Source organism: Theropithecus gelada, chromosome 1 (genome assembly GCF_003255815.1).
Source record: "Theropithecus gelada isolate Dixy chromosome 1, Tgel_1.0, whole genome shotgun sequence".
NCBI classification, from domain to species: domain Eukaryota; kingdom Metazoa; phylum Chordata; class Mammalia; order Primates; family Cercopithecidae; genus Theropithecus; species Theropithecus gelada.
In genome coordinates, this window is record NC_037668.1 from 37,729,951 (window position 1) to 37,757,737 (window position 27,787).

Consider the following 27,787-nt stretch of genomic DNA (forward strand, 5'->3'; position numbering starts at 1 on the left):
CTAAAAGAGAGTTTCCTTGGCAGGAGAGAGTGTGGGAGGCCCAGCATCAATGGTTTCTTCTTTCTTCTCCTCTGGAAGCTTCACCCTGTTTCTCTTGGCAAAAATGCGGTTTATCTCCACAAATGTTTTGCCCTTGGTCTCAGGAATAACCACGTAGATGTAAACCGCAGTGAGGAGGCAGATTCCGGCAAATATGATGAAACTGTAGGCACCGATGGCCTCCTAGACCAGGAGACGAGAAAGAGAGGAGGGGGCAGAGAAAGACAGGGCTGATCCAGCCGGGCACGGTGGCTCACGCCTGTAATCCCAGCACTTTGGGAGGCCAAGGCAGGTGGATTACCTGAGGTCAGGACTTTGAGACCAACCTGGCCAACATGATGAAACCCTATCTCTATTAAAAATACAAAAATCAGCTGGGCCTGGTGGTATACACCTGTAGTCCCAGCTACTTGGGAGGCTGAGGCAGGAGAATCACTTGAACCCAGGAGGTAGAGGTTGCAGTGAGCCAAGATTGCGCTATTGCACTCCAGCCTAGGCAACAGAGCGTGACTCTGTTCCCAAAAAACAACAACAAAAACCCTCAAACAAACAACAACAAATAACCAGTGCTGGTCGAGGCCTTTGTGAGTCCATAAAGGAGTTGCTTGGTGGCCAGTTTTGTTTCGCTCCTGGAGGAATGATATAGCTAGAAAATTGTGATAACTAAAGATTGTTTACAGAAAAAAAAAATCTAGAAAATTGGATCCCCCTCACCCTATTATCAAAAAGAAGCTGGTCAGGTGCTGTGGCTCACACCCATAATCCCAGTGCTTTGGAAGTTTGAGACCAGCCTGGGCAATATAGCAAGACCCCATCGCTAAAAAAAAAATTAAAACAATAGCCAAGTGTGGTAGCCCATGCCTGTGGTCCCAGCGACTTGGGAGGCTGAGGTGAGAGGATCACTTAAGCCTGGGAGTCGAGGCTGCTATGAGCTGTGTTTGCACCACTGCATTCCAGCCTGGGTGACAGAGCAAGGCCCTGTCTTTAAAAAAAAAAAAAAAAAAAAAAAGACGCTTAACCTTTTGACAATAGGAGTTTAAGGCCTCTGTGCCCTGAAGGTGCTGAGAGCGCAGAGTTTGTGGCCCAGCTTGTCTTTGGAACGAGGAAGGAGGCGGTGGGGGATGTGCTCCCTGGCTCTGGCTTTGTTTGCTTTCTGCTACCTTTGAGCTCCGCGGACCAGAGCCCCTAAGCAACAGCCCTTTACAATTTCAGTGGGGGATCACCCTTCAGTAACTGGGAAACCCGTGTCTTCAAGCATTTGGAGGCAGTGGGGCCACGTGTGTCTGTGGACCCTTGGATGTGTCTGAGAGCCCGTCCCCACCTTGCTGGATTCCCAGATGTGCTTAGCGGAAGGGGAATACAGCTTACTCCCTGGAGGCCGGGTGGAGTGGACTGGGAAAGGGGCCCTCGCTCACCTGGATGGACGGGAACAGGAAGCCCACGATGAAGTTGGTGAGCCAGTGCACCGCCCCGTCCACCATGAACGCTGCCCGCCGGGAGGACTGCAGGAAGATCTCGGTCCTCACCACCGAGGGGACAGGACCTGGAGGTCGGAACAGGATGGGTGGGGCGGAGAAGGACCCAGGGGTCCCCCAGGGCCGGCGGGGCGCGGCCCACTCTGGCCTCAGACCTAGGTCCCTTAAGAGCCCCAGCTGGGATTGCGGACTGGAAAAGAACTCTGCCTTTACCCACAAAACCAGGGTGTGATCAGGGCAGGAGCTGGAAAGGTCCACTTTGCAAAGGCTGGTTGGAGAGCCTAGAATTGAATTTCCATTGCTGCTGCTTCAAGGCCAATGACCTCCATGAAGGTTTGCAGAAAGTTAATGGATGGGAAGCTTCGTGGGAGCAGCGGGAGTGAGGCGGCTCCAGCTCACAGGCAGAGCTTTCTCAAAGAGCTGCCTCTGCGCTGGCGTCACTGTGACTTCAGACGGCCCGCGCTTGGGAAGTGCCGCCCTCCTATGGCGGATCTGGGTATGGCAGCGCCTGAGGCCTACACCTTTTCTTGGGCAACTGTTTTTCATTATCGCCTCCTTAAAAAGCCTTGTCTAGGCCGGGCGCAGTGACTCACTCCTGTAATCCCAGCACTTTGGGAGGCAGAGGCGGGCGGATCACGAGGTCAGGAGATCGAGACCATCCTGGATAACACGGTGACACCCCATCTCTACCAAAAAAAAAAAAAAAAACCTAGCCGGGCGTAGTGGCGGGCGCCTGTAGTCCCAGCTACTGGGGAGGCTGAGGCAGGAGAATAGCTTGAACCCGGGAGGTGGAGCTTGCACTGAGCCGAGATGGCGCCACTGCACTCCAGCCTGGGCGACAGAGTGAGACTCCGTCTCAAAAAAAAACAAAAAAAGAAGCTTTGTCTAGAATGTCTAAAGCCATTTTTGTTCCCTAATCGCCACTCCCATGAAATTTTAATACTGTGTGTCTGTTTAGGTCCTGCATATATACATATCTGTAGCTTTACGCAAAGAAAGAGGAAGATTCTGTCCCTCCTCTTCCAAGCTTCCCACCCACGGTTAGGTGGTGAAATGGCCTCATTGAAAAGGCCGGGTCTCACGGATCACTGAGGTCAGGAGTTTGAAACCAGCCTGACTGACATGGTGAAATCCTGTCTCTACTAAAAATACAAAAATTACTCCAGCATGGTGGCGTGCGCCTGTAGTCCCAGCTACTCAGAAGGCTGAGGCAGGAGAATCCCTTGAACCCGGGAGATGGAGGTTGTGCTCCAGCCAGGGCAACAGAGTGAGACTCCGACTCTAAAGAAAAAAAAGAAAAGAAAAGAAAAGAAAAGAAAGAAAAGAAAAGGCCTGATCTCCCTGGATGGCCATGGAGAAGAATTCAAAGCCCCTGAATGAAGCTGGGAAATCAAAAGCAAACTCTTGCAGCCCAGTGAGGTGGGGCCCGGGCCCCTTCTCCAGGGCCCTGCCCACAAGGGATGCCATCTGTCCTGCCTCCCTCCTGTCCACCACAACAGCAGCAGCCAACAGTCCTTAGGCCTAAGTTGAATGTCAGATCAGCCCATGCTCTGACCTCGCATCTGCTGGCACACCTGATCACCCCTGTTCTTGGAGAAGAATCATGGCTTGCTCCAGGTGACACACAGGCAGTGGGGGCAGAATGGCTTGGAACCTGGCCAGGTCTCCTACACACACTAGCGCTTTTCCTTCGAGGTTCTGCTGCCTCCACGTTTGAGGTACACTGGGAAGGCATCTTGCTCTAAATCCCACCCCCGCAACACTTTTTTTTTTAGACAGAGTCTTGCTCTCTTGCCCAACCTGGAGTGCAGTGGTGGAGCTCAGCTCACTGCAAACTCTGCCTTCTGGGTTCAAGTGATTCTCCTGCCTCAGGCTGGGACTACAGGCGCCCGCCACCACACCTGGCTAATTTTTGCATTTTTAGTAGAAACAGTTTCACCTTGTTGGCCAGGCTGCTCTCGAACTTCTGACCTTAAGTGATCCGCCTGCCTCTACCTCTCAAAATGTTGGGATTACAGGCATGAGCCACCGTGCCAGGCCTAAATCCCACTTCTTAAATACCCTTAAATATAACTATGTGGTCTCGTTCACGTGCCTGACACAGCACAGTGTAAAGAGGTATTCCGCCAATGGGTGTTGAATGAATTAATACCTTCATTTTGGTTTATGGACAGTGCCTTCAAAATGAACATTCTTCAGGGAATGTTATTAGAGTCTTCACAGTCAGGGGTGTCTCTTCCCAGGCAGGGAGAAGGAGGTTCAAGTCTCAGGACACACTGGGGAAGGAGTCTGGAGTCTCAGAGGCTGCCCAAGAGGTGGGCCCAGGTGGAAGCCCGAAGCCACTGGCAACAGGACATTGGGGACAGTGTAATAAGGGACTGTAGCTGGTGGTCAGCAGGGACAGCAGTTGAGGCTTGGGTGTGTTGTGGGCTTGGAGGCTAAAGTGAGTGTCTGGAGGGTATGGATGTAAACGGAGGTGCCCCAGGGGGGTCTGGACGGCACAAGCTCCCTCTCTGCAAAAGCTCATCTCCTTGTTGGGTGCCAAACCTGAGTCTGGGGGCCCCTGGGAGCCACAGATGATCAGTGGGGCACTGGCCTGGCTGACGCTGGTTGAATGAATGAACATGGCCTGGAGTGCCATCAAGGCTTAGAGCTAAGAACGGGTGGGATCTGCATGAGCACGTCCATTCACTCAGCAAATATGTGTCGAGCATCGACTGCGTGCCAGGCCCAGGAATGGACCAGGATGGCCAGGGCGAGGGCAGCATGCAGGTACTCACTGGGCCCAATGGAATGTCCCGCGATGTAGGCAAAGACACAGATGATGCCGAGATAGGACAGCTCGGAGACCTTGTTCTGTGGGGAGAGGTAGGGTTGTCTGGGCTGAGGCCAGGAGCCCCACATGCGGAGGGGTCCACCTGCAGGTCCCACCTTCCTGCCCCAGGGAAGAGCCGCACCTAGATGTCTGGGCACCTACATGGACCTCAAGGGCTCTGTGGGCAAGAGAGGAAGGCCAGTGAGAACCAGGCCTTCTCGCCTCCCAGAGGGCTCCCTCCAGCCTCACCTGATGAGCGTCATGGAGAACGAGGGACACCTACCTTTGAGTTATTTTCCTGCCAGGTGCTATTCTCCACACTTTACAAATCACAAATATTAACTCATCTCATCTTTGTGATACTCCTCTGCCCTCTGAGCGACTCTATGATTATTTCTTATTTCTTCTTTTTGAGACAGACTCTCACTCTGTCGCCCAGGGTGAAGTGCAGTGGCGCAATCTTGGGTCACTGCAGCCTCTGCCTCCCGGTTCAAGATTCTCCTGCCTCAGCCTCCTGTGGCTGGGACTAGAGGCGTGCACCACTACGCCCGGCCTATATAATTGCTTCAATCCCACAATCACGGAACCAGAGCACAAAGGGCTCTGAACACAGACTATGAGGAATCTTAGTCCCTCAGGCATCAAGCAACGGCTGAAGTCACCCGGTCAACATAAGTGAGCTGAGGTCCGGACTTTCTCTACCACTCTCTGGAGACTCCTAGGACCCCCAGACCAGTGGAGCCGGCAGATCACCATCTCTGCTCCCAACTGCCGGGAGAACAGCCAATGCAAAACCAGGTCAACGGACTTCAGCCAAACTAACCAGGTGCCCCCAGATGAACTTCCCAGGGAACCCTGTAGTCACAGTTATGAGACAGCCTCAAGGGACAAGCGAGCTGGATGGTGAGGTGAGAGAGGAGGCCCTGGGAGCTTCCAAGCAGAGAAGCAACACGATCTGATTCATTTTCAACATAAAGAGAAGGCGGGTGGGTTGGGGGCCATTCAACACATCAAACAAAAGCGAGGCTGGCTGGATTGGTGGGGCCACCCTGGACCCGGTGTGAAGCCGGCAGCTGCTGGTGCATTTTCAGGCAGAGCCCCTGGTCGGACAGAAGGAGTGAAAGAACCACCGGGGATGTCCCTAGGTTTCGGAAATGTCACTGGCGGTGGTCTCTGCAGGTGGCGCTCAGTCGTGATCACCTCTTTTCACTTCCTAGAATCCCTATCTACTAAGAACTTACTTTTTTTTTTTTTTTAGATAGAGTCTCGCTCTGTCACCCAGGCTGGAGCAGTGCTGCGATCTCGGCTCATTGCAACCTCTGCCTCCCGGGTTCAAGTGATTCTCCTGCCTCAGCTTCCCGAGTAGCTGGGATTACAGGCACACGCCACCACACCCGACTAATTTTTGTATTTTTAATAGAGACGGGGTTTCACCATGTGGCCAGGCTGCTCTCGAACTCCTGACCTCAGGTGATCCACCTGCTTTGGCCTCCCAAAGTGCTGGGATTACAGGTGTGAGCCACCGTGTCTGGCTGAGAACTTACACTGGTTTTAAAATTAGAGAAGGAAGTTCTTTCCAAGGGAAACTTTAATTAAATTGATTTATGAGCGTCACTAACACTGTTCCTCTCCAGGCCTTGCTTTCCCCGCAGGCCCTGGCCTCCTGGTGATTCCCTGAATCCTCCCAGTTCTTTGCTGCATGAAGCTCTCTGCACTCCCTGGTGGTTAAGGACAAAGTCATTGCAGAGAGGGCAGCTTGGAAAAGAAGGAAAAGAGCAAAGATCTTGTCTCTAAATGACAGAATGAGCTCCTCACACATTCTTGTACTCATGTGCAATTGCATTGCTGATATATTTTCCATCTGAAAGGGTTCAGGGCAATGCTGCGGTTCCTGCACAAGCAACAAGAGCAGAGAGGCTGCCTCAGAGACACGGAATGCTGATTGCTTTTTAAAGATTTTGTATCATGCCACACCATGTATTTTCCTCACTTCCGTAGAACGTGGCTAATACATACAGGCTGAGAACACTGCAAATAAAATGATGTACTTCTTGTTTGGGTGGTCTGCTGTGTTTTAGTCTTACTGAAATATGATTCCCAGTTTTTTGGGTTTTTTTGTTTGTTTCTTTGTTTTTTTTTTTTTTTTTTTTGAGAGGGAGTCTCGCTCTGCCGCCCAGGCTGGAGTGTAGTGGCCAGATCTCAGCTCACTGCAAGCTCCGCCTCCCGGGTTCACGCCATTCTCCTGCCTCAGCCTCCCGAGTAGCTGGGACTACAGGCGCCCGCCATCTCGCCCGGCTAGTTTTTTTGTATTTTTTAGTAGAGACGGGGTTTCACCGTGTTCGCCAGGATGGTCTTGATCTCCTGACCTCGTGATCCACCCGTCTCGGCCTCCCAAAGTGCTGGGATTACAGGCTTGAGCCACCGCGCCCGGCCTTTTTTTTTTTTTTTTGAGACGGAGTCTCGCTGTGCTTCCAGGCTGGAATGCAGTGGCGTGATCTCGGCTCACTGCAAGCTCCGCCTCCCGGGTTCACGCCATTCTCCCGCCTCAGCCTCCCAAGTAGCTGAGACTACAGGCGCCGGCCACCACGCCCGGCTAGTTTTTTGTATTTTTAGTAGAGACGGGGTTTCACCATGTTAGCCAGGATAGTCTCAATCTCCTGACCTCGTGATCCACCCGCCTCGGCCTCCCAAAGTGCTGGGATTACAGGCGTGAGCCACCGCGCCCGGCCTGTTTCTTTGTTTTTGAGACAAGGTCTCACTGTCTCCCAGGCTAGAGTACAATGCTGCGATCATGGCTCACTGCAGCCTTGACCTCCCAGGCTCAGGTGATCCTCCTACCTCAGCTTCCTGAGTAGCTGGGACTACAGGTGCACACCACCACACCCAGATAACGTTTTGTATTTTTTGTAGAGATGGGGTCTCACCGTGTTGCTCAGACTGGTCTTGAACCCTTGGGCTCAATGGATCCTCCTGCCTTGGCCTCCCAAAGTGCTAGGATTGCAGGAGTGAGCCACTGTGCTCAGCCTCCTTCTACCTCTTGAATGGGATGACTTCTGGTCTTACCTCTCCTCAATCCACACCTGTTCACTGCCCACAGATGTTTTCTAATGCGATTGAACCCTTGCATGTATGCATTGAAGCACGTACTTTATTGCACACTGTCCTCCTTGTTTCTCTTTCCCATGACAGCTGGACCATCTGTCTAGTTACTTATTTGCATGTGCAGGTGTAGGTGAGTGAAGCCACCTGTGACATTCACTTCAGGATGGGGCATTGCAAAGTACGTTTCCAGGCAGGACGCACGCCATCAGTGGGACGCAGAACCAACCACTTGGTGCAGCGGGCGCAGTTCAGTCAGGGGATCTCCCACCCCCGCCATGACTCCCCACCCAGGGGGCAGGAAATGAGGTCAGACCTGAAATAGGAGCACCACCGTCAGCACCAGGCAGGCAGAGCCGCAGATACCATAGCCGGCCAGCAGGAGGCGCCGCCGTCCCAGCCGCTCCACCAGGATAGCCTGGAGGGGAAGGGGGGCGGTGAGGAGCTACGTTGGCCTGGCGCCCAGGATTCTTGGGCAGAGCCTCCACTTCCTTTTGCAGGCCCCTCTTAGGTGACCCTTTCTTTCTTCTTTCTTTCTTTTTTTTTTTTTTTTGAGACGGAGTCTCGCGCTGTGTCACCCAGGCTGGAGTGCAGTGGCGCGATCTCGGCTCACTGCAAGCTCCGCCTCCCAGGTTCACGCCATTCTCCTGCCTCAGCCTCCGAGTAGCTGGGACTACAGGCGCCCGCCACCACGCCCGGCTAGTATTTTGTATTTTTAGTAGAGACGGGGTTTCACCATGTTAGCCAGGATGGTCTCGATCTCCTGACCTCGTGATCCGCCCGTCTCGGCCTCCCAAAGTGCTGGGATTACAGGCTTGAGCCACCGCGCCCGGCCTCTTTCTTTTTTTTTAAACGGAGTTTCGCGCTTGCTGCCCAGGCTGAGTGCAAGCAACAGCGTGATCTTGGCTCACTGCAACCATCGCCTCCGGGGTTCAAGTGATTCTCCTGCCTCAGCCTCCCAAGTAGCTGGGATTACAGGCATCTGCCGCCACGCCCAGCTAATTTTTGTATTTTTCGTAGAGACGAGATTTCACCATGTTGGCCAGGCTGGTCTCGAACTCCTGACCTCAAGTGATCCTCCCACCTCAGCCTCCCAAAGTGCTGGGATTACAGGAGTGAGCCACCTCGCCCCACCATTTAGGTGTCCCTTTCTTACCCCTGCTGCCTGCATGTGGGATGGAGGCTGCTCATTTGACATGGGTCAGACATTCATGCTCTTCACCGCCACCCTTCCTTGTTCTGGTCATTTCCAGATCTCCTGGATCTTGGCTCCCTGCACCTCTGCCACCCACTGGAATAACCACCTTTTCTATTTTCTGTGTTTGATGCTTTGACATCTTGGGACCTTGATGGCCCTGGAGGGACTACCCTTCCCACCCCACCGATAGCAAACAAACCGCTGTCTGGGAGTGCCTCTTTCATCTGCAAACCAATAATGCAGGCCCACACCCCAGGTCCTCCTTTGCTGAACTTTCACACTCAAGGCCAGCACCACTTGCCCTAACACCCTGGGGCCCAGGGGCCAGGCAGCTGGGACAGTCCCTGTGGCCCCCAGCCTGAGGAAATTATTCACACCAGCTACTCCTAAACCTGCTCACCCTGCCTCACCCGTTCCTTTCTGTGGGAACCACAGTAAAGGTTCATCCTCACACTTCCCCTTCATGCCTCTGCTTCCTGACCAACCCTGGGGCTTCCCCGCAGGCCCTGCATGGCGTGGACTGTGCCCTCTTCATGGGATCTGTGAGGAACAAACTGTCTTTCCAGCAGCAGCCACCTCCTGATCTATTGGCCTCACCACACCTGAATAGGAATAAAATCCACATTTAAAAATAGCCCCTGGGCTGGGCACAGTGGCTCACACCTGTAATCTCAGCACTTCGGGAGGCCAAGACAGGAGGACTGCTTGAGCTCAGGAGTTCGAAACCAGCTGGGTCAACACAGTGAGACCCTGTCTCTCCGTTTAAAGAAATACATAAATAGGCCAGGCGCGGTGGCTCAAGCCTGTAATCCCAGCACTTTGGGAGGCCGAGGCAGGCGGATCACGAGGTCAGGAGATCAAGACCATCCTGGCTAACACGGTGAAACCCCATCTCTACTAAAAAATACAAAAAAACTAGCTGGGCGAGATGGCGGGCGCCTGTAGTCCCAGCTACTCGGGAGGCTGAGGCAGGAGAATGGCTTAAACCCAGGAGGCGGAGCTTGCAGTGAGCTGAGATCCGGCCACTGCACTCCAGCCTGGGCGACAGAGTGAGACTCCGTCTCAAAAAAAAAAAAAAAAAAAACATAAATAAAAAGAATAAGAATAAAAATAGCCCCCTCCTATTCGCTGAGGCTCGACATTGAGGCCATCTGGAATCTGGGCTCACATCATGGGGGGCCCCTCATCTCCCCACTTTTCCTGATGGACTGGCCCCTCCACTCAGCCAGCTCCTTCTCCAACATCCAAGCCCAGGCCACACTCCCTGTGACCAGCATTCTTTCGACTTCTTCCTTCCTTTTCCATTTCTATTTTTTTTTTTTTTTTTTTGATGGAGTCTCACTTTGTCACCCAGGCTGGAGTGCTGTGGCGCAACCTTGGCTCACTGCAACCTCCACCTCCTGGGTACAAGCAATTCTCCTGCCTCAGTCTCCCGAGTAGCTGGGATTACAGGCGTGTGCTACCACGCCTGGCTAATTTTTATATTTTCAGTAGAGATGGAGTTTCACCATGTTGGCCAGGCTGGTCTGGAACTCCTGACCTCAGGTGATCCGCCCGCCTCTGCCTCCCAAGGTGCAGGGATTACAGACATGAGCTACCACACCCGGCTCCTTTTCTGTTTCTAATACCATTTCCATTCTACTCCATCCCTAATGGCTGACCCAGTGCCAGCCCTGTACAGCCCCTTGACTCATGTTAGCTGACTCATGTTCTCCCAACATCCCAACAGACAGACTATCACTGCCATTCAGGAGGGCCAGATGGGAGCAAAGTGCACCCCCAAAATCGGAGAAATACTGTCAATTTCACGCTCTACGCCTGGTTCCCAGACGCTGTTCCTTCAGGGAGAGGGAAAGTGTATTTTTCTGGCGTGGGTTGCTCCAGGTAGGATGATGGGGAAGCAGGTCCTAGTTATGGTCATTTATCCCCAAGGAGGAGGACTCTGAGGATAAAGGATGGATCCTGCCCCAGAGGAAAACCGAGGATGGGGCCACGAAAATCCAGCAGGAGGAAGGGGCTGAGACTTCAGCCTGGGGACCTCCATCCTCTTCCCTTAATTTTCCTATAGGCCTCTCCCGCTATTTTCCTTAACTTCTCCCTCCCTGCCCTTCTAAATCTTCTGAGAGTTGATTGGAACTTAAACTAGCTCTGGGGAAAATATAAATAATAGATAACTTTATTAAAAATGTTTACCATCACTGGCAACTCAAGAAACAGGAATCAAAATAATCAGAAGATAACTTGAAAATGGCCTAGGGAAAGGAATGCCATGATCATCTCACCCTTTTCTTTCTTTCTTTTTTTTTTGAGACGGAGTCTCACTCTGTTGCCCAGGCTGGAGTGCAGTGGCACAATCTCGGCTCACTGCCAGCTCCACCTCCCGGGTTCACGCCATTCTCCTGCCTCAGCCTCCTGAGTAGCTGGGCCTACAAGCACCCGCCACCTCACCGGGCTCATTTTTTGTATTTTCAGTAGAGACGGAGTTTCACCGTGTTAGCCAGGATGGTGTCGATCTCTTGACCTCGTGATCCACCCACCTCGGCCTCCCAAAGTGCTGGGATTACAGGCGTGAGCCACCACGCCCGGCCCATCTGACCCCTTTTCATACAACATATATATCAAAGCGCGAGTAGCTCAGATTTTAAATACTGAACTCTGAAATAATGATATTGCACCAACGAAAAGTGTTATCTGCATTCGAATACCATGTATTGCAGTCACCATAATGATTTCTACAAAGGAAGAAACTTGGATCTGAAGGTTTGTTGTTGTTGTTTTTAAGACAGAGTCTTGCTCTTGTTACCCAGGCTGGAGCGCCGTGACGCCATCTCAGCTCACTGCAATCTCCACCTCCCGAGTTCAAGTGATTTTCCTGCCTCGGCCTCCCAAGTAGCTGACATTACAGGTGCCTACGACCATGCCTGGCTAATTTTTGTATAGAGATGGGGTTTCACCATGTTGACCAGACTGGTCTTGAACTCCTGACCTCAAGTGATCCACCCACCTCAGTCTCCCAAAGTGCTGGGATTACAAGTGTGTGCCACCACACCCAGATAATTTTTTTTTTTTTTTTTTGTATTTTTAGTAGAGACTGGGTTTCACCAGGTTGGCCAGGCTGGTCTCAAACTCCCTGACCTCAAGTGATCCGCTCGCCTTGGACTTCCAAAGTGCTGGGATTACAGGCGTGAGCCGCTGCGCCTGGCCAGATCTGAAGGAATTTTGAGTTTTCTGGTCAAAGTCATGCAGGTAATTAGTATGTGTGCATCCTAAAGTCCATGTCCCTTAAGTGACCCCGGGACCAGGGCCACCGACACTCAGTTGACTCTGTGGGGCTCCTGTCTGCCGGGGGGCACCTGCCCAGAGACCCTCCTGCAGGAAAGATGCCTCCTGCTCACTCACCGAGGTAAGGGTCATCACTATGTTGACCACGCCAGAACCCACTGTTACATACTGGGAGTAGGCGGCCTCCACGCCCGCAGATGCGTAGATGGTGTCCGCATAGTAGTTGATCTAAGCAAAAACACAGGGCTGTCAGGAGAGGCTGAAGACCCAGGACACTGGCTTAACTTTCTCAACTCAAGCCACACACAGTTCTGCAAGCCTGGGTTGGGGACCCTGGGACAGGAAGGAGGCAGCAGGTGGCGGAAAAAAAGAGGCCTGACCTGGAGTTGGGACACCAGGGTGGAGCCCAGCGCTGCCCCGGCATCCGGGGTCACAGCTCCTCCCTCTCTGAGCCTCAGGTTCTGCGTCTATATAAAACGGGAGTCGGACCACACGACCTCCAAGAGCACTTGTCCCTCCATCGTTCAGTTACTCTAAGAGCTCACATCCCAAAGCATGACTTCTTACCTCTCACTCTGGGCCAAGCCAACTGTAAGTTCCGTCTGTCTTCTGGCCCAGTGCCAAGGACACTGGCATACACAGCCCTTTGAAAAGCCACGTGTGCCATTCCACATCTGGTGGCTCCCACCTGGGCCGTCCACCCTCCCATGATCACGGGTTAAACATCCATGAATCCCTGGGGCCAAGGCCACCTCTTCCTGACACGCCACTGGAGTAACCGGGTCACCCACCCAATCTCCAGTGGTTTAGCTTCTGCCAGATCTCCACCCTTCCCCCACACCATGGTTAGATACAGTTATGGCCAAAGAGCCACGGTCGCAGAAAGCGATGCCACAAACATCACAGCCAAGCGGGCCCAAGGTGGGCTCCTGACCCAGGCTGGGCCTACCAACCCTGGCCTGGTGACCTGAGCTTGGACCCAGGAGACCTCAGCTCATCTCAGTCTAGTTGGTTTCTTGTATATAGGGGAAAGGACTATTGGCAGGAGGCATTCCTTCTGGGGAAAGAGAGAAAAATGAAGGTGGCATGTGCGGAGAGGCAGAGCAGGGAGGCAGAGAGGACTGAGTTTTCTTCCTGACATCTGGCCCTGCCTGGGCTGATCCTGACCCTGCTGCCAGGCCAGGCCTCTGTGGGTGGAACTGCGTTGCTATCCATGAAGCCTGGGTCTGCTTCATCTGTCTCCCCGCCTGGCCACCGTCCCACGTACCGCGTTGATGCCCGACAGCTGCTGGCCGGCCATGAGCACGATGATGGAGAGGAGCTGCCAGCGCAGGGACCGCAGGGCGCAGAGACGCAGCACAGACAGGTGGCCCTCAGCGCGCTCAGCCTGGGCCTCCGCACGCATGTCCTCCACCTCGGCCTCCAGGTCCATGTGGCCTCTCAGCCTCCTCAGGGCTGCAGAGAGCAGAACCACCCCCTCAGAGGGCCGTCTCCCTGCAGGCTGGGCCCCAGGTCCCCATGCTGGCCCTGAGCTCACCATTCCCTGACCTGACCTTGGCCGTGCCCCCAATTGCCACCCCCACACCCTGTTCAGCTCCCAGCTCTCACCCCTGACCCATGGCAACCCTGCCTCTGGCCCTGACTGTGGCTCTACCCGGCCCCCGGGGTGGGCAGGGCCTGGGAGAGTGGCCTGCGACTTCATACCTTGTCGTGCTGCAGCTTCATCTCCTTTCTGAATCAAGGAGTAGCGAGGGCTCTCAGGGAAGAAGGGCAGGGTCAGCAGCTGCAGCAGGGCGGGCACCCCTGTGAGTGCCAGAAGCACCGGCCAGCCTGCAAGGAGCCAAGGACTCAGGATCCCGGGGCCTGGGCACCCACTGGCCCACCCACCGCTGTGCTTGGAAAGTCACGCTCCTATGTGTGAACCAAGGACTGTGGGGACTTCGTTCCCACCAGGGTCCTCCTACAAACGGGTTCCACATTCAAAACAGAGGAAATCATTATCGTTATAAAAATTTATGTGTCATTAATTATTTTGCAGGAAGAACACCGTTTCTCTAAAGAATAGGCAATGATTTAAACGCTTGAATCCCGGAGAAAATGAGCTCAGTCTTGTTCCTACTTTTATAGCTGGAAAGGGGATAATCTCTGCCTCATTAGGGCCATGGTAGGGCAGGGCCATGGTAGGGCAGGGCCTGGACCCTGCGCTGGGTCTGAGTGAGCTCCTTCTGGATGGCTTGGACTAAGGAGGGGAACTGAGATTCCACTAAGAGAACAGGGTCTCCATCCGCCTCCCACCTGCTGGTATGGTGGGAAGTGGACAAGTTCTTTTTTTGTTTGTTTGTTTTTTAGACAGGGTCTAGCTCTATCAGCCAAGCTAGAGTGCAATGCAGCGATCATAGCCCACTGCAGCCTCAATCTCCCAGGCTCATGCGATCCTCTCACCACAGCCTCCTGAGTGGCTGGAACTACAAGCATGCATTACTACACCTGGCTGGGTTTTTTGTTTTTTGTTTTTTTTAATTTTTAGTAGAGACAGGGTCTTGCTATGTTGCCCAGGCTGGTTGTGAATTCTTGGGCTCAAATGATCCTCCTGCCTTGGCCTCTCAAAATGCTGGGCATGAGCCACTGCACCCAGATGACAAGTTCTTTAACATCTCTGAGCCTCAGGCAAGAAGTGGCAAGGGATAAATGAGACACAGGCACTAAGCGTCGTGCACCATGCCTTCCCCAGCTGATGTCTCTCTAATTGACAGTTTCATATTCAGTCGCTCTGGGCGGTTTAGGAATCATTTCTGCTAATGATCTTTCATGGAGCACCCACCAGGTTCTGAGTCTCTGAACCTTTTCAGAGTACTGTGGGGATCACAAAGATATAAATCCGCCCATTAAGGAATATGTGCAGAATTTGGGTCACTCAGAAATGTGTATAAAAAACCCCGGCCAGGCACAGTGGCTCACGCCTGTAATCCCTTCACTTTGGGAGGCTGAAGCAGGAGGATTACTTGAGCCCAGGAGTTAGAGACCAGCCTGGACAACATAGTGAGACCCTTGTCTCTACAACAAAAATAGAAAAAAAGAGCTGGGCATGGTGGTGCGTGCCTGTAGTCCCAGCAACTTGGGAAGCTGAGGCGGGAGGATCGCTTGAGCCTGGGAAGTCAAGGCTGCAGTGAGCTATGACTGCACCACTGCAGTCCAGCCCAGGTGATAGTGAGACCAAGAAGGAAGGAAGGAAGAAAGGAGGGAAGGAGGGAAGGAGGGAAGCAGGGAAGGAAGGAAGGAGGGAGGGAGGGAAGGAAGGAAAGAAGGAAGGAAGGAAGGAAGGAGGAAGGAAGAAAGAGAGAGAGAGGAAGAAAGGAAGGAAGGAAGGAAGAAAGAAAGAAAGAGAGAGAAACAGAGAAAGAAAGAGAAAGAAGAAAGAAAGGAGAAACCCCACTGGGTTCATGGGGCTTTTATTGCTGGCTGCATTCATTCAGGCCTGCTTGGTGGTCCATCCTCTTATCCTCTTTCTCTCCACTCTCCATGAGTGTCTCTCACTTTCTCCTGGTGGGGCTCTAAAAACAATACCCCAAATGAAGGCCTCAGCAGCACCCTCAGAAGGAAAATTTTTCTCTGACTTTCTCCTGTCCCCCTGTCTCAGTCCCATTTCCCCTGAGGCTAACCCTAGAAACCAGCATCCCTAGTCAGGATTCCTGGACAGGTCATACAAACCAGATTCCCTTTCCTCAAAACCAGTTCCATAAAACCTAAAAATATTCTATGTAAAAACTGGCCATATGGGTGGATCACCTGAGGTCAAGAGTTCGAGACCATCCTGGCCAACATGGAGAAACCCCATCTTTACTAAAAATACAAAATTAGCCAGGCGTGGTGGCTCATGCTTGTCATCCCAGCTACTCAGGAGGCTGAGGCAGGAGAATTGCTTGAACCCGGGAGGCAGAAGTTGCAGTGAGCTGAGATCGCACCACTGCACTCCAGCCTGGGCGACAGAGTGAGCCTCTGTCTCAAAACAACAACAACAAGAACAACAAGAACTGGCCGGAAGGAAGATCTCCGACCAATGCTGTTGGCTGTAGGTCATAAGAGGCCCCCATTCTGCAGAAGGTCCGGCCCCACACTCAGAAGGAAGGAAGGCTGCACAGAGACCAAGAAGAACCTACACAGACTGGCCCCGAGGGGTCTCCCCACTCGTCCATTCATGTCGGATCAGACCCTTTTTGTCCAATTCTATTTCTACTTGGCTGTCCATACTGTGTTGAGCCTGGAGTAAAACAGACAATTTCCCCTCTGTCTCTGGATCTTCACTCTGAAGGCTCCGCGAATCTGGTTAAATACGTTTGCATGCCTTTTCTATTAATCAATCCGCTTCGTGTCAGTGGTTTTTCAGCAGACCTTTAGAGGGCCACGCACCTCTCTCCTAAATCTCCACCACGACCCCCTCTCGCTCTCAGGCATCGGCCTTGCCTCCTAATTCACTGGGAAGATAGAGGGTGCCAGAAGAAAACAGCCACCCAGAGACAGGGATGGCGGCTGCGAACCTGCTTGCCCCCCATTGACGTCCCTCTGTACCGGGCCATTCCTATGGCAGCCGAATGACGCTGACATTTTTCGCGGCTTGAAAGAAACCTGTTCTCTTGACCTCGCTTCCCCAACTTCTCTCCTTCCCTTTATAGCAAAACCTCTACCTGCCTGGAAGCCCCTGATTCCCATTCCCAAGCACGATTCGTCCCTATCACTCACCAAAACAGCCCCGAACAAGGTCACCCATCCCGTTGCCCACCACACTGCCCAACGCCTGACCCTAAAGTCACCTCTCAGGCCTCATCTGACTCGATCCGTCAGTAACACCCGGCACAGCTGAACGAGGGACTGGACCTAGCGTGACCTCTGCAGCTGCCGGTTACCTTCCGGGTTGCCCAAGATGACCTGGAGGCTGAAGATCTGTGCTAGGAAGACTCCAACGATGACGAAAACCTCGGTCATTGTTCCCAACAGGCCTCTCAGGTTCTTGGGGGCCAGTTCTCCCAGGTACATGGGAAGGGCGCTGTAGGAGATGCCTGGTTTGGGCACAGCAGAAATCAGGGCAGGCAAACCGCAAACACGGGAACCTGAGATGCAATTCAATTCCATTTCCTAATCCCGGGGCTTCTCCGTGCTGTCAGCCTCTCCGTGGAGATGGAGCTAGGCCAACCTTGACTGTTTAGTTTGGTCTTATACCAAAATCCCTCCAGAATCCTCAGCCCCCATGTCAGCCCCCATCACCGGGATGTGATGAGGAGACCTTTTCCTTTCTAGCCCCCGGGCTGGGCCGCTTGTTACAGGGGAGGAGCCTAGGCCTCCGTGTATCCCTGGCACTTAACGATCAAACTTCTGCTTTGGTCTATTTTCTGATTTTTCTAAAGCACAGACTGCTTGTCTAACTTTTATTAATAGAAGAAATTACTGTAGTTAAGAAACTACTGAGTTTAAATTGTCCATCTTGCTTGGAAGATACCTTGTAAAACCTTATTGGTTATTTGTACTTCAAGGTGAAAGTGTGTTTCTAAAGATCCTTAAATAAAGGGAAGGGGCCAGTAAGCATGAGGCTTGACCAGGTACAGTGTCTCATACCTGTAATCCCAGGACTTTGGGAGGCCGAGGCAGGAGGATCACTTGAGCCCAGGAGTTTGAGATCAGCCTGGGCAACTTAGTGAGGCTCTGTCTCTAAAAAAAAAAAATTATTTAATTAATTAACAAAAGCAAGCACGAGGCTTGCAAGGTCCTGGGAAGGCAGATGGGAGGATGTCTTGAAATGAAAAGAGGCAGACAGAGCCAGCCAGACACCTCGTCTGCTCCTGCTTCCAGCCTTGGCCAAAGAGACCCTTCCCCCAAGGCTGAGCCGGAGCCTGGGCCCCAGGTACCTGCACAGACTCCCAGCACCACTCGGGAAAAGATGATCAGCTCAAAAGCCTTGGCCACTTTGCTGACTCCCATCAGGATGGCGGGGACGATGGCAAAGATGTTGTTGATCAGCAGGGTCCCCTTTCTGCAAAGACAGCGAGCCCAGAGGGCAGGGGTGCGTGGACGCCGTGGAAGCTCTCCCAACACCAGCTCCTATTCCACAGGCGGTCATTACAGAGGCACGGGAATGTGCCCGAGAAAGAGCTGAAGCAGGGGGCTGTAGACTGAAGAGTGTCCCCCAAATTCCTATGTTGAAGGCCTTAACCCCAGTGTGATGGGATCAGGAAGAGGGGCCTCTGGGAGGTGAATGGGTCATGTGGGGCCCTCACCATGGGATAGGAAGAGACATATAAGGAACCACTCTCTTTTTCTGCCCTGTGAAGACACAGCCAGGCTGGGCGTGGTGGATCAAGCCTGTAATCCCAGCACTTTGGAGGCTGAGGCGAGCGAATCACTTGAGGCTAAGAGTTCGAGACCAGCCTGGCCAACATGGTGAAACCCCATTTCTACTAAAAAAACAAAAGTCAGCCAGGCATGGTGGCACATGCCTGTAATCCCAGTTACTTGGGAGGCTGAGGCAGGAGAATCACTTGAATCCAGGAGGCAGAGGTTGCAGCGAGCCGAGATTGTGCCACTGCACTCCATCCAGAGCCACAGAGCAAGACTCCATCTCAAAAAAGAAAAAGAAAAAGAAAAAAGACACAGCGAGAAGAAAGCTGTCTGCAAGCCAGGAAGAATGCCCTCCCCAGGAAACAGATCTTGAATTTCTATCCTGCAGAACTGTGAGAAGATAAAAGTCTGTTTACGTCTGTGGTTGTAGCAGCCGGAGCGGATTAAGACAGATTGGGAAGAAAGGGCGAATGCGCAGACGTCCCGGGAAGGAAGACTTGGGGTCAGCGGGGGTGGGAGTTGGGGAGGGGAGCATTCTAACGATTGGAGCTGCCTGAAAAGGGGAGGGCAGGAACAAAGAATGGGGCTGCCCCGGGAGGTAGAGAGCTTCCCGTCACTGGTGGTATTCAAGCTGTCGCTGGTGGTTTCTAGACTAGACACGATGACTGTCAGGAATGTTGAACAGGGAATTCCTACAACGAGTGGGGTGCGGAATGGGACTACGTGATTTCTAAGATCCCCTCCAAGGCTGAAAAACCACAAGCCTGAGAAGGGCAGGGAGTGCCTGAGAAACAGCACTACGCTGGGTGCGTCCTGCTGCCTCCACGATCCACTCATCTGCTTGACTCCATGCTCTAGGTCCTATGCCAACCTGCAGCAATGGCTCCCGTGCCCCCCTCCCTTGCCTTTGGCTTGGGTTTTGCACAGGAGAAGAATGGCAGTGGACCAGAAAGAGGGCAGAGAGCTCCTGAGCTGTGGGGTTGCTGGCTGGTGCATCCTGATATTCTTTTTTTGTTTGTTTGTTTTTGAGATGGAGTCTTGCTCTGTCGCCCAGGCTAGAGTGCAGTGGTGGGATGTCGGCTCACATGATATGGTTTGGCTGTGTCCTCACCCAAATCTCATCTTAAATTCCCACGTGTTGTGGGAGGGACCTGGTGGCAGGTCTTCCCAGTGCTGATCTTGTGGTAGTGAGTAAGTCTCACCAGGTCTGATGGTTTTATAAGGAAGAGTGTTTCTGCACAAGCTCTCTCTTTGCCTGCTGCCATTCATGGAAGATGTGGCTTTGCTCCTCCTCTGCCTTCTGCCATGACTGTGCCTTCCGCCATGACTCCTCCTCTGACTTCCACCTCCCCAGCGACGTGGAACCGTGAGTCCATTAAACCTCTTTCTTTTGTAAATTGCCCAGTCTTGGGTATGTCTTTATCAGCAGAGTGAAAATGGACTAATACACTCTGCCTCCCGAGTTCAAGTGATTCTCCTGCCTCAGCCTCCCAAGTAGCTGGGATTACTGGCACGTACCACCATGCCCAGCTAATTTTTGTATTTTTTAGTAGAGACGGAGTTTCACCACGTTGGCCTGGCTGGTCTCGAACTCTTAGCCTCGAGAGATTCGCTCACCTCAGCCTCCCAAAGTGCTGGAATTACAGGTGCAAGCCCCCATGCCCAGCCTGGTATTCATTTTTTATTTCCTCTCTCCACCTCCAGGGGGAGGTGCTCCCTCCTTGCACCCCGACAGGTCTGGGGGTGATGAAGCTGTCAGCAACCCCAGGACTACCTTTGTGATTGTCTCACACTTTGCACACATCTTTGAGGGCCGCTGGGACCCTGAGTGAGTGTGCTGAGTGAGCCAGCCAGGAAGGTGGGGTTCTGGTGCCAAGAGGAGGGAGCAGGTGGTGAGGACTCTATGAAAATATCCCAGGTCGGCAACACTGAAGACTGGCCAGGGCGTCCACAGATAAGCAGGCTGGTGTTCTCAGGCCACTTTTCTCTTCCTGGGGCTGCCACAGCCTTCAGGAGCAGCCAGCAGAGCCCAGGCCCTGATGGGGGAGAGTCAGCCAGCCAGGAGGCCCAAAAAGACTAAGCAGCCCAGACACGTTCCCACCCTTCTCCAGACTCCCAGCCCTTCCTGGTGACTAGGAGGGGAGGCTGGGGCTGTCAGGACCCCAGGGGGCAAGGCTGGCACCACCACATTCCTGGGCTCAGGCTCCTCATCCGGAAAATGGGTTCAGATAAGGAAGTGGAGGCCAAGCCTGGGCTTCCAGAACAGTCCAATCACTCTCGGTCTAGATGAGGACATCACAGTCTGGATGACCAAAAAAAAAAAGCTTGAATTATGGTATAATTACATTAGAGTCAACAGTTTCTTCATTCCAGTGCATAATGTATAGCAAATTAATTGTCAATCAAGTATTCGCAAGAAGAGATCCTGTGAGTCTTGCATTAATTAATAGATAATTAATTTTCAATCAGCACTATTTTTTTTCTATGCCCAAAAATGAAATTGCTCTGGTTTTTTGAGTGACTTTTTCACTGGAGGGCCTTCCAGTCACTCCTGCAAACTGCTTAACCTGGCACACCATGCCCAGGTGTAACCGTGAATCCGAATGAGTGGGCTGAACTAAGAGAACGCCACCACGCCTCGCCCTGAGCCCAGGCTCACGCTTTGCCCTCCTGGGAACCTTGGCCTGTGCATCTTTCCTTATCTGTGGAGTCACGTCTTTGGAGCACCTGAGCTTAGGAAGAACAATTAGTGAATCCGTGTGAGCCAAGCAAAGTTCAAAGACCTGCCCAGTCTTTATTTTCAAACAATCTCATATCTATGAGACTGTGGCCAGCAGAGTGACTCAGCCTGACCCCAGCCTCAGTAACAAACTCTGACAAGGACACGTGGGGAGAGGCTGCAGCTCTCAGAACTTGGAGCCATGGCCACCTGACCCCCAAAGGACACCCGATAAACAAGCATTTAGTGAACACCCACTGGAAGTGCTTACAAGGCACTAAGCTGAGCACCTTCAGGAACCTTGATCTCCAAGGCTGCACCACCTCTGTGGTAGGTGACGGAAGGGAATGCTTTTCCCATGCAACGGCCTAGGAAAGAAATCCCAGAGACATTTAGGGACTGGCTTTAAGGTCATGATGACTGTGGCCAAGCAGAGACCAGACTTCGGATCTTCTGATTTTCAGGGTCACACATCTCCCCACCAGGTGCACAAATGCCCAGAGACAGTGTGGCTTACTAGCGTGAATTGTAAGTGGGAGCAGTGAACCTTCTGTTTACCTGCCACAGCTATCAACCAGCAGGCCCACGACCAATGACCCCAACAAGCCGCCCAGAGGAAACATGGAGACGGTGCAAGACCATAGAAGCAGCATGAGCTTCCCGTCCATGAATGTTGCATGTCGCTCAAAGTAGGTTTCATTGTAAAATGACTTGAAGACCTGCAAAACATTGCCCCATCCACAGCTAAGAATATTGGGCAATTCATGAGAACGAGAAAGTGTTCTCAGTGGTCACCTGTCATTGTACAGAGAGGTTTTTCTGCTAACAACTGTAAGGCACAGTTAAACCCGCTGATTCCCTACTATTACCTGAGAATCAAAAAAGCTACTGTATGGTGGATTGAGATGAGAAACTAGGCTAAACAAAAAGATTGTTACAAATTCACTGTTAAAAAAATTTACTTTTGGCCGGATGCGGTGGCTCACGCCTGTAATCCCAGCACTTTGGAAGGCCAAGGTGGGCGAATCATGAAGTCAGGAGATCGAGACCACCCTGGCAAACACGGTGAAACCCCGTTTCTACTAAAAATACAAAAAATTAGCAGGGCATGGTAGCGGGCGCCTGCAGTCCCAGCTCCTTAGGATGCTGAGGTAGGAGAATGGCGTGAACCTGGGAAGCGGAGCTTGCAGTGAGCCGAGATTGCAGCACTGCACCCCAGCCTGGGCGACAGAGCGAGACTCTGTCTCAAAAAAAAAAAAAGAAAAAAATTTACTTTTGGCTGGGAATGGTGCCTCACATCTGTAATCCTAGCACTTTGGGAAGCCAAGGCGGGAGGATTGCTTGAGGCCAAGAGTTCAAGATCAACCTGGTCAACATAGGGAGACCCTGTCTCTATTAAAAAAATAGAAAAAAAAAAAAGAAAAAAAATTTAAATTTACTTTTGAGAGACTTACTCTGCCAGAGGCACCATAGGAAATATTCTTCTTCTTTTCTTTCTTTTTTTTTTGAGATGGAGTCTCGCTCTGTCACCCAGGCTAGAGAGAATGGCGTGATCTTGGCTCACTGCAACCTCTGCCTCCTGGGTTCAAGTGATTCTCCTGTCTCAGCCTACTGAGTAGCTGGAATTACAGACACCCGCCATCATAGTTGGCTATTTTTTGGTTTTTTTTGTTTTTTTTTTTTTTGAGACGGAGTCTTGCTCTGTTGCCCAGGCTGGAGTGCAGTGGCGCAATCTCGGCTCACTGCAAGCTCCGCCTCCCGGGTTCACACCATTCTCCTGCCTCAGCCTCCCGAGTAGCTGGGACTACAGGCGCCCACCGCTGCGCCCGGCTAATTTTTTCTATTTTTAGTAGAGACGGGGTTTCACCATGGTCTCGATCTCCTGACCTTGTGATCCACCCGCCTCGGCCTCCCAAAGTGCTGGGATTACAGATGTAAGCCACCACGCCCAGTCCAGGAAATATTTTTACTAATTGTGTGACTTCAGGCAAGTTATAGAACCTCCAGAAACCTTAATTTCCTCATCAGTTATGGAAATAAGATGTACCTTATAAGGAATGTGTTAGCATCAAATGTGATTAAGTCGATGGTACATTGCTTGACTTAGAGGTTCCATCCATGGTAAAAATTGTAAGTACACTAATATATGTATCTATATGTAATACACACATAAATATAATACAGTGTATGTAGACATGCTAATATATGTATGCAAGCTTAAGCATATACACATACCAAGGTTAAGCCTGTGGTCAGTTCTCAGTCCCCATCTGAACTCATCAGCACAGGCTGTCCCTCCCTCCTTAACTCTCATCCTTTACTAGACTTTGGGGACACTCTGCCCTCAGGTTCTTCCACACCTGACAAGGGCCCCTTCTCTTTTTCCTTTTTTCCCCTTTGCCCCAATCCCTAAGTGCCACTGAGTTCAACCTTTGACCCCATTCTCTTTCCAATCAACAAGGGGCCTACCCAAGGTGAGGGCAGTGGGACCTGAGGCCCAAAAAGACTGGGCTGGGAATCCAGGTCCCCCAGCATCCCAATGTGCCTGGAAAGGATGACACTCCGGGGGAAACACCTCCTGCCACACCCTGGTCTCCAGGGGTGGGCATCCAGGGTACTAGGACAAGATGGCTGCTCCCAAAGGCAAGATGGCACCTCCTAGAGGCACTATGGCGGCCTCCACAGAGGAAGATGGTCGCTAGCTTCCACCCACAACCACAGTCAGTTGCTGTCCGGTCCACCTTGTGCCCACCTTGTGCGGAGTGTTGACCACAGAGATGTTGTAGCCGTACTGGAAGGCTGAGCCAAAGGCGGCGCTCAGTGTCGCCAGCAACAGCGTGGGCTGGAGCCGCTGTGGGAGACAAGTCCGAGGTCAGGACGCTGTGGGCTTGGGCCTCAGGAAGTGGAGTGGCTGGGCCTCCACCTCCCTCCAGCCTGGGCTGGAAGTGGGGGACGGGAGAGCCCAGGCTGTGCCCCAGAAAAGAGGAGGAGGTGGCGCAGAGCTGGGGCTTTTCAGGGCTGAGAGGCATGAGGTCTCTGCGTGCATTCATTCCCTCCTTGAGGATGTATCTGAGCATCTCCTATGTGCCTGGCCCTGTGCTAGGCCCTGGAGGCCAAGTGTGAAGTAGGAGATGCTTTAGGAAAAAGGCCCAGCAAAGCACTGCCTTTAAGAAGCTCACTTTCTAGTGAGGGGAGCCCACCCTGTCTGAAAAAGACAAAGATGGTAATTCCAAATAGCTAGAATGCTGTGAGGATAATAAAACAGGGTGATGGATGGGGTAGCAGCCTGTGGGAAATGAGGGACTGTGTTCAATAGAGTGGGCAGGGCAGGGAACCCTCTCTGAGCAGATGCCCTTTGAGCCGGAACCAGAGTGGATGAGAGGGAGCAGCCGCGTGAGCATCGTGGGGAAGAGCATCCCAGACAGAGAGACTCACTGCTTGCCTCTGGCTCTAGAACAGACCCTTAGGAAAACCCAGGCAATCCCCTGTGCTCAGGGCCAGGGCTTTCCATGGTTGCCACAACACCCAGGGCAGCTTGGAGGGGAACTGGCCTGAGGTCCAAAGTCTGAGGAGCAGGTGGGTGGGGTCGGTGACCATACCCTAGAGCCAAGGCCCTGGTGCATGCCCCGCCGCACTGCCCCCTCCACCCCCAACTCCTGTGCCACATGTCCTCACCCCAATCCTCACACTTAGCTCCCTGGCTGCCCACAGCCCATAGCTCTGCACACCCAGGAACAACCAGACTGAGAAGGGCAGGATTCGGGCATTCTTCAGAGGCCATCTCCCCTCGATCTTTAAGGGTGGGGGAAGTGGAGGGGAACAGGGGTGGAAGGGAGAGAGGCATCTCCAGCGCCATCCGCTCTCCCAGCAGTCACTAAGCCACTCTGGCCCGTGTCTGAGCCATGAGGTTTGAGCACAGCTGCTTCTCCACCTGGCTCGCCCAGGCCTGGTTATCCTGCAGGAAACGGAAGCACGCTACCCCCTCCTTGCTAAAAGCATTCCAGGGCCTTCACCTCCCTCCACAGGTCTGCACAGCTGGTGGGAGAGGGACAGTGACAGTTTCCTAGTCTTGGCACTTACCCCCTCCCTGGATGGAATGGGTGGAGGGGTTCCCGCCTCTTTGTTCTCCATCCTAGTTCAGGTGGGAGAACAGGTGTGCTCTACCTCCCAAGTGACACCTGCTCTGCACCAGCCACCTAAAGACCGACGATTTCTCCCCTGGGCCTGCCTGGCTTTATGATCCTTTTGCTCTCTGGACCCTGCTGACTTTCCCCAGGAGCAAATTCTCCTTGGAAGTGTTGATAAGACACACACGTTGCCAGTACACAAATCATACACAGCATGAATTTCATCTTTGCACCCACCAAGCCCCAAACCAAAAGCTCCCCAGTTGCACCAAGGAGAGAGAAAAAGCACTGCCTGACATTGGTCCGTAGAAGTGAGGACTTTCAGAAACCCAGTGAGGCTGTGACCTGGATCTAGGATGCTGCTTCTGGGCATTTTTCTATGTATGCCTCTTTTTTTTTGAGACAGAGTCTTGCTGTGTCACCCAGGCTGGAGTGCAGTGGCGCAATCTCAGCTCACTGCAACCTCCGCCTCCTGGGCTCAAGCTATTCTCTTGCCTCAGCCTCACGAGTAGCTAGGATTACAGGCATGTGCCACCACACCCAGCTTTTTTTTTTTTTTTTTTTTGTATTTTTAGTAGAGATGGGGTTTCACCTTGTTGGCCAGGCTGGTCTACGACTCCTGACCTCCAGTGATCCGCCTGCCTTGGCCTCCCAAAGTGCTGGGCTTACAGGCATGAGCCAATGTACCTGGATTTTTTTTTGTTTTTACTTTTATTTTAGGTTCAGGGGTACATGTGAATGTTTGTTACATAGGTAAACTTGTGCCACGGAGGTTTGCTGTATAGATTATTTCATCACCCAGGTATTAAGCCCAGTACCCAATAGTTGTCTTTGCTGCTCCTCTCCTTCCTCCCATCCTCCAGCCGGAAGTAGACCCCAGTGTTTGCTGTTTCCTTCTGTGTGTTCCTAGGTTCTTCATGTATGCCTCCTCTTGTGCATTTGGACTAATTATCCATTTGGGGAAAAGAACAAATTAGACACTTTCAGAGAAATGTAGTTATTATTTCGAATTACACTTAATAGTGTTAAATAAGTCAATAAAATATTGGACAAAGGTGCTCATTTCAGAATCATCTCTACTAGCGTTATTTAAAAAAAAGTAGAGAATGACTGAATAAATAAGAGTAGCTAACTGATTGGAATGCCAGACTTCTGTTTCAAAGGATAATTTTGAAATGTAAGAACATGGAAACATTAATATGTTTTTTAATTAACATGACCTTTAAGAGAAGTGATCAAAGCAGAATACATATAGTATACCTGGGGAAGGCGGGGGTGCGGTGGCTCATGCCTGTAATCCCAGCACATTGAGAGGCTGAGGTGGGTGGATTGCTTGAGCTCAGGAGGTCAAGACCAGCCACGGCAACATGGTGAAACCTCATCTCTACCAAAAATACAAAAATCAGCTGGGCGTGGTGGCATACTCCTGTGGTCCCAGCTACTTGGGAGGCTGAGGTAGGAGGATCACTGGGGCACAGGAGGTTGAGGCTGCAGTGAGCCATGATCTCACCACTGTACTCCAGCCTGGGTGACAGAGCAAGAACCTGTTTCAAAAAAAAAAAAAAAAAAGGATACCTGGGGAAAAATGTGTTTGCCCATGGATGGTAACAGGTGGGGTACATGACAAGACTGAGAGAATGAGAGGTCTTTATTTGTCTTTATCCTGCTCCTGACTATGTTGTAGATATTCTCTCTATCTCTCTCTTTTTTTTTTTTTTTTTTTTTGAGACAAAGTCTTGCTCTGTTGCCCAGGCTGGAGTACAGCGGCATGATCTTGGCTCACTGTAGCCTCCGGTCTCCAGTGTTCAAGCGATTCTCATGCCTTGGCCTCCCAAGTAGCTGGGATTACAGGCGTGTGCCACTATGCCCAGCTAAGTTTTGCATTTTGTTTGTTGGTTTGTTTTTGTTTTTTAGACAGAGTATCACTCTATCACCCAGGCTGGAGTGCAGCGGCCAGGAAGAGGAGGTGGTGCAGGGCTGGGGGCTCTTATGGTTGAGAGGCATGTGGTCTCATATGCCTTGTCTCACTGCAACCTCCGCCCCCTGGGTTAAACTGTTCTCCTGCCTCAGCCTCCCAAGTAGCTGGGACCACAGGCATGTGCCACTATGCCCAGCTAACTTTTGTATTTTTAGTAGAGAGGGGATTTCATAACGTTGGCCAAGTTGGTCTTAAACTCCTGACCTCAGGTGATCTACCCACCTCGGCTTCCCAAAGTGCTGGGATTGCAGGTGTGAGCCACCCTGCCCAGCCATGTATTTTTAATAGAGATGGAGTTTCACCATGTTGGCCAGGCTGGTCTTGAACTGCTGGCCTCAAGTGATCTGTCCACCTCAGCCTCCCAAAGTGCTGGTGTTAGAAGTGAGAGCCACTGTGCCTGGCCTATTGTAGGTATTCTCTAAAGGGAGAGGCATTTTCTCCACTCTGCTCCTCCGTCCCTTCTGAGTTCTCATCAGCAGGGTCATTAACATTCATATTTTTACTAATAGCCTGTTCAAGGTAATGTAAGCTTTTTATAGCATTCTTCTAAAAATTCTCCCAGCCTCTTCTCATTGTGCAATGCTAAAGCCATTTACATACTTTTAAGTATTTAGGTGTTAACAGCAGCACTCCACTTCCCAATACCAAGATCTCTATATTAGTTTTCTATGGCTGCTCTAACAAATTGCCAAAAAATGCAGTGGTTCAAAACAATACAAATTTATTAT

The 27,787-nt window shown here is 51.9% G+C and overlaps 1 protein-coding gene across 1 annotated transcript; it reads right to left on the minus strand.

Moving 5' to 3' along the window:
• Positions 1-25,085, minus strand: SLC2A7 (solute carrier family 2 member 7). Its single transcript, XM_025365574.1, has 12 exons — positions 25,035-25,085; positions 23,707-23,805; positions 21,513-21,673; positions 17,806-17,930; positions 16,810-16,962; positions 13,613-13,738; positions 13,176-13,363; positions 12,026-12,136; positions 7,745-7,846; positions 4,295-4,370; positions 1,455-1,582; positions 1-222 (listed from the first exon to the last, which is right to left on the minus strand). The coding sequence occupies exons 1-12, from the start codon at positions 25,083-25,085 to the stop codon at positions 1-3; spliced, it is 1,542 nt and encodes a 513-aa protein (XP_025221359.1).
• Between the last annotated feature and the right edge of the window lie 2,702 nt (positions 25,086-27,787).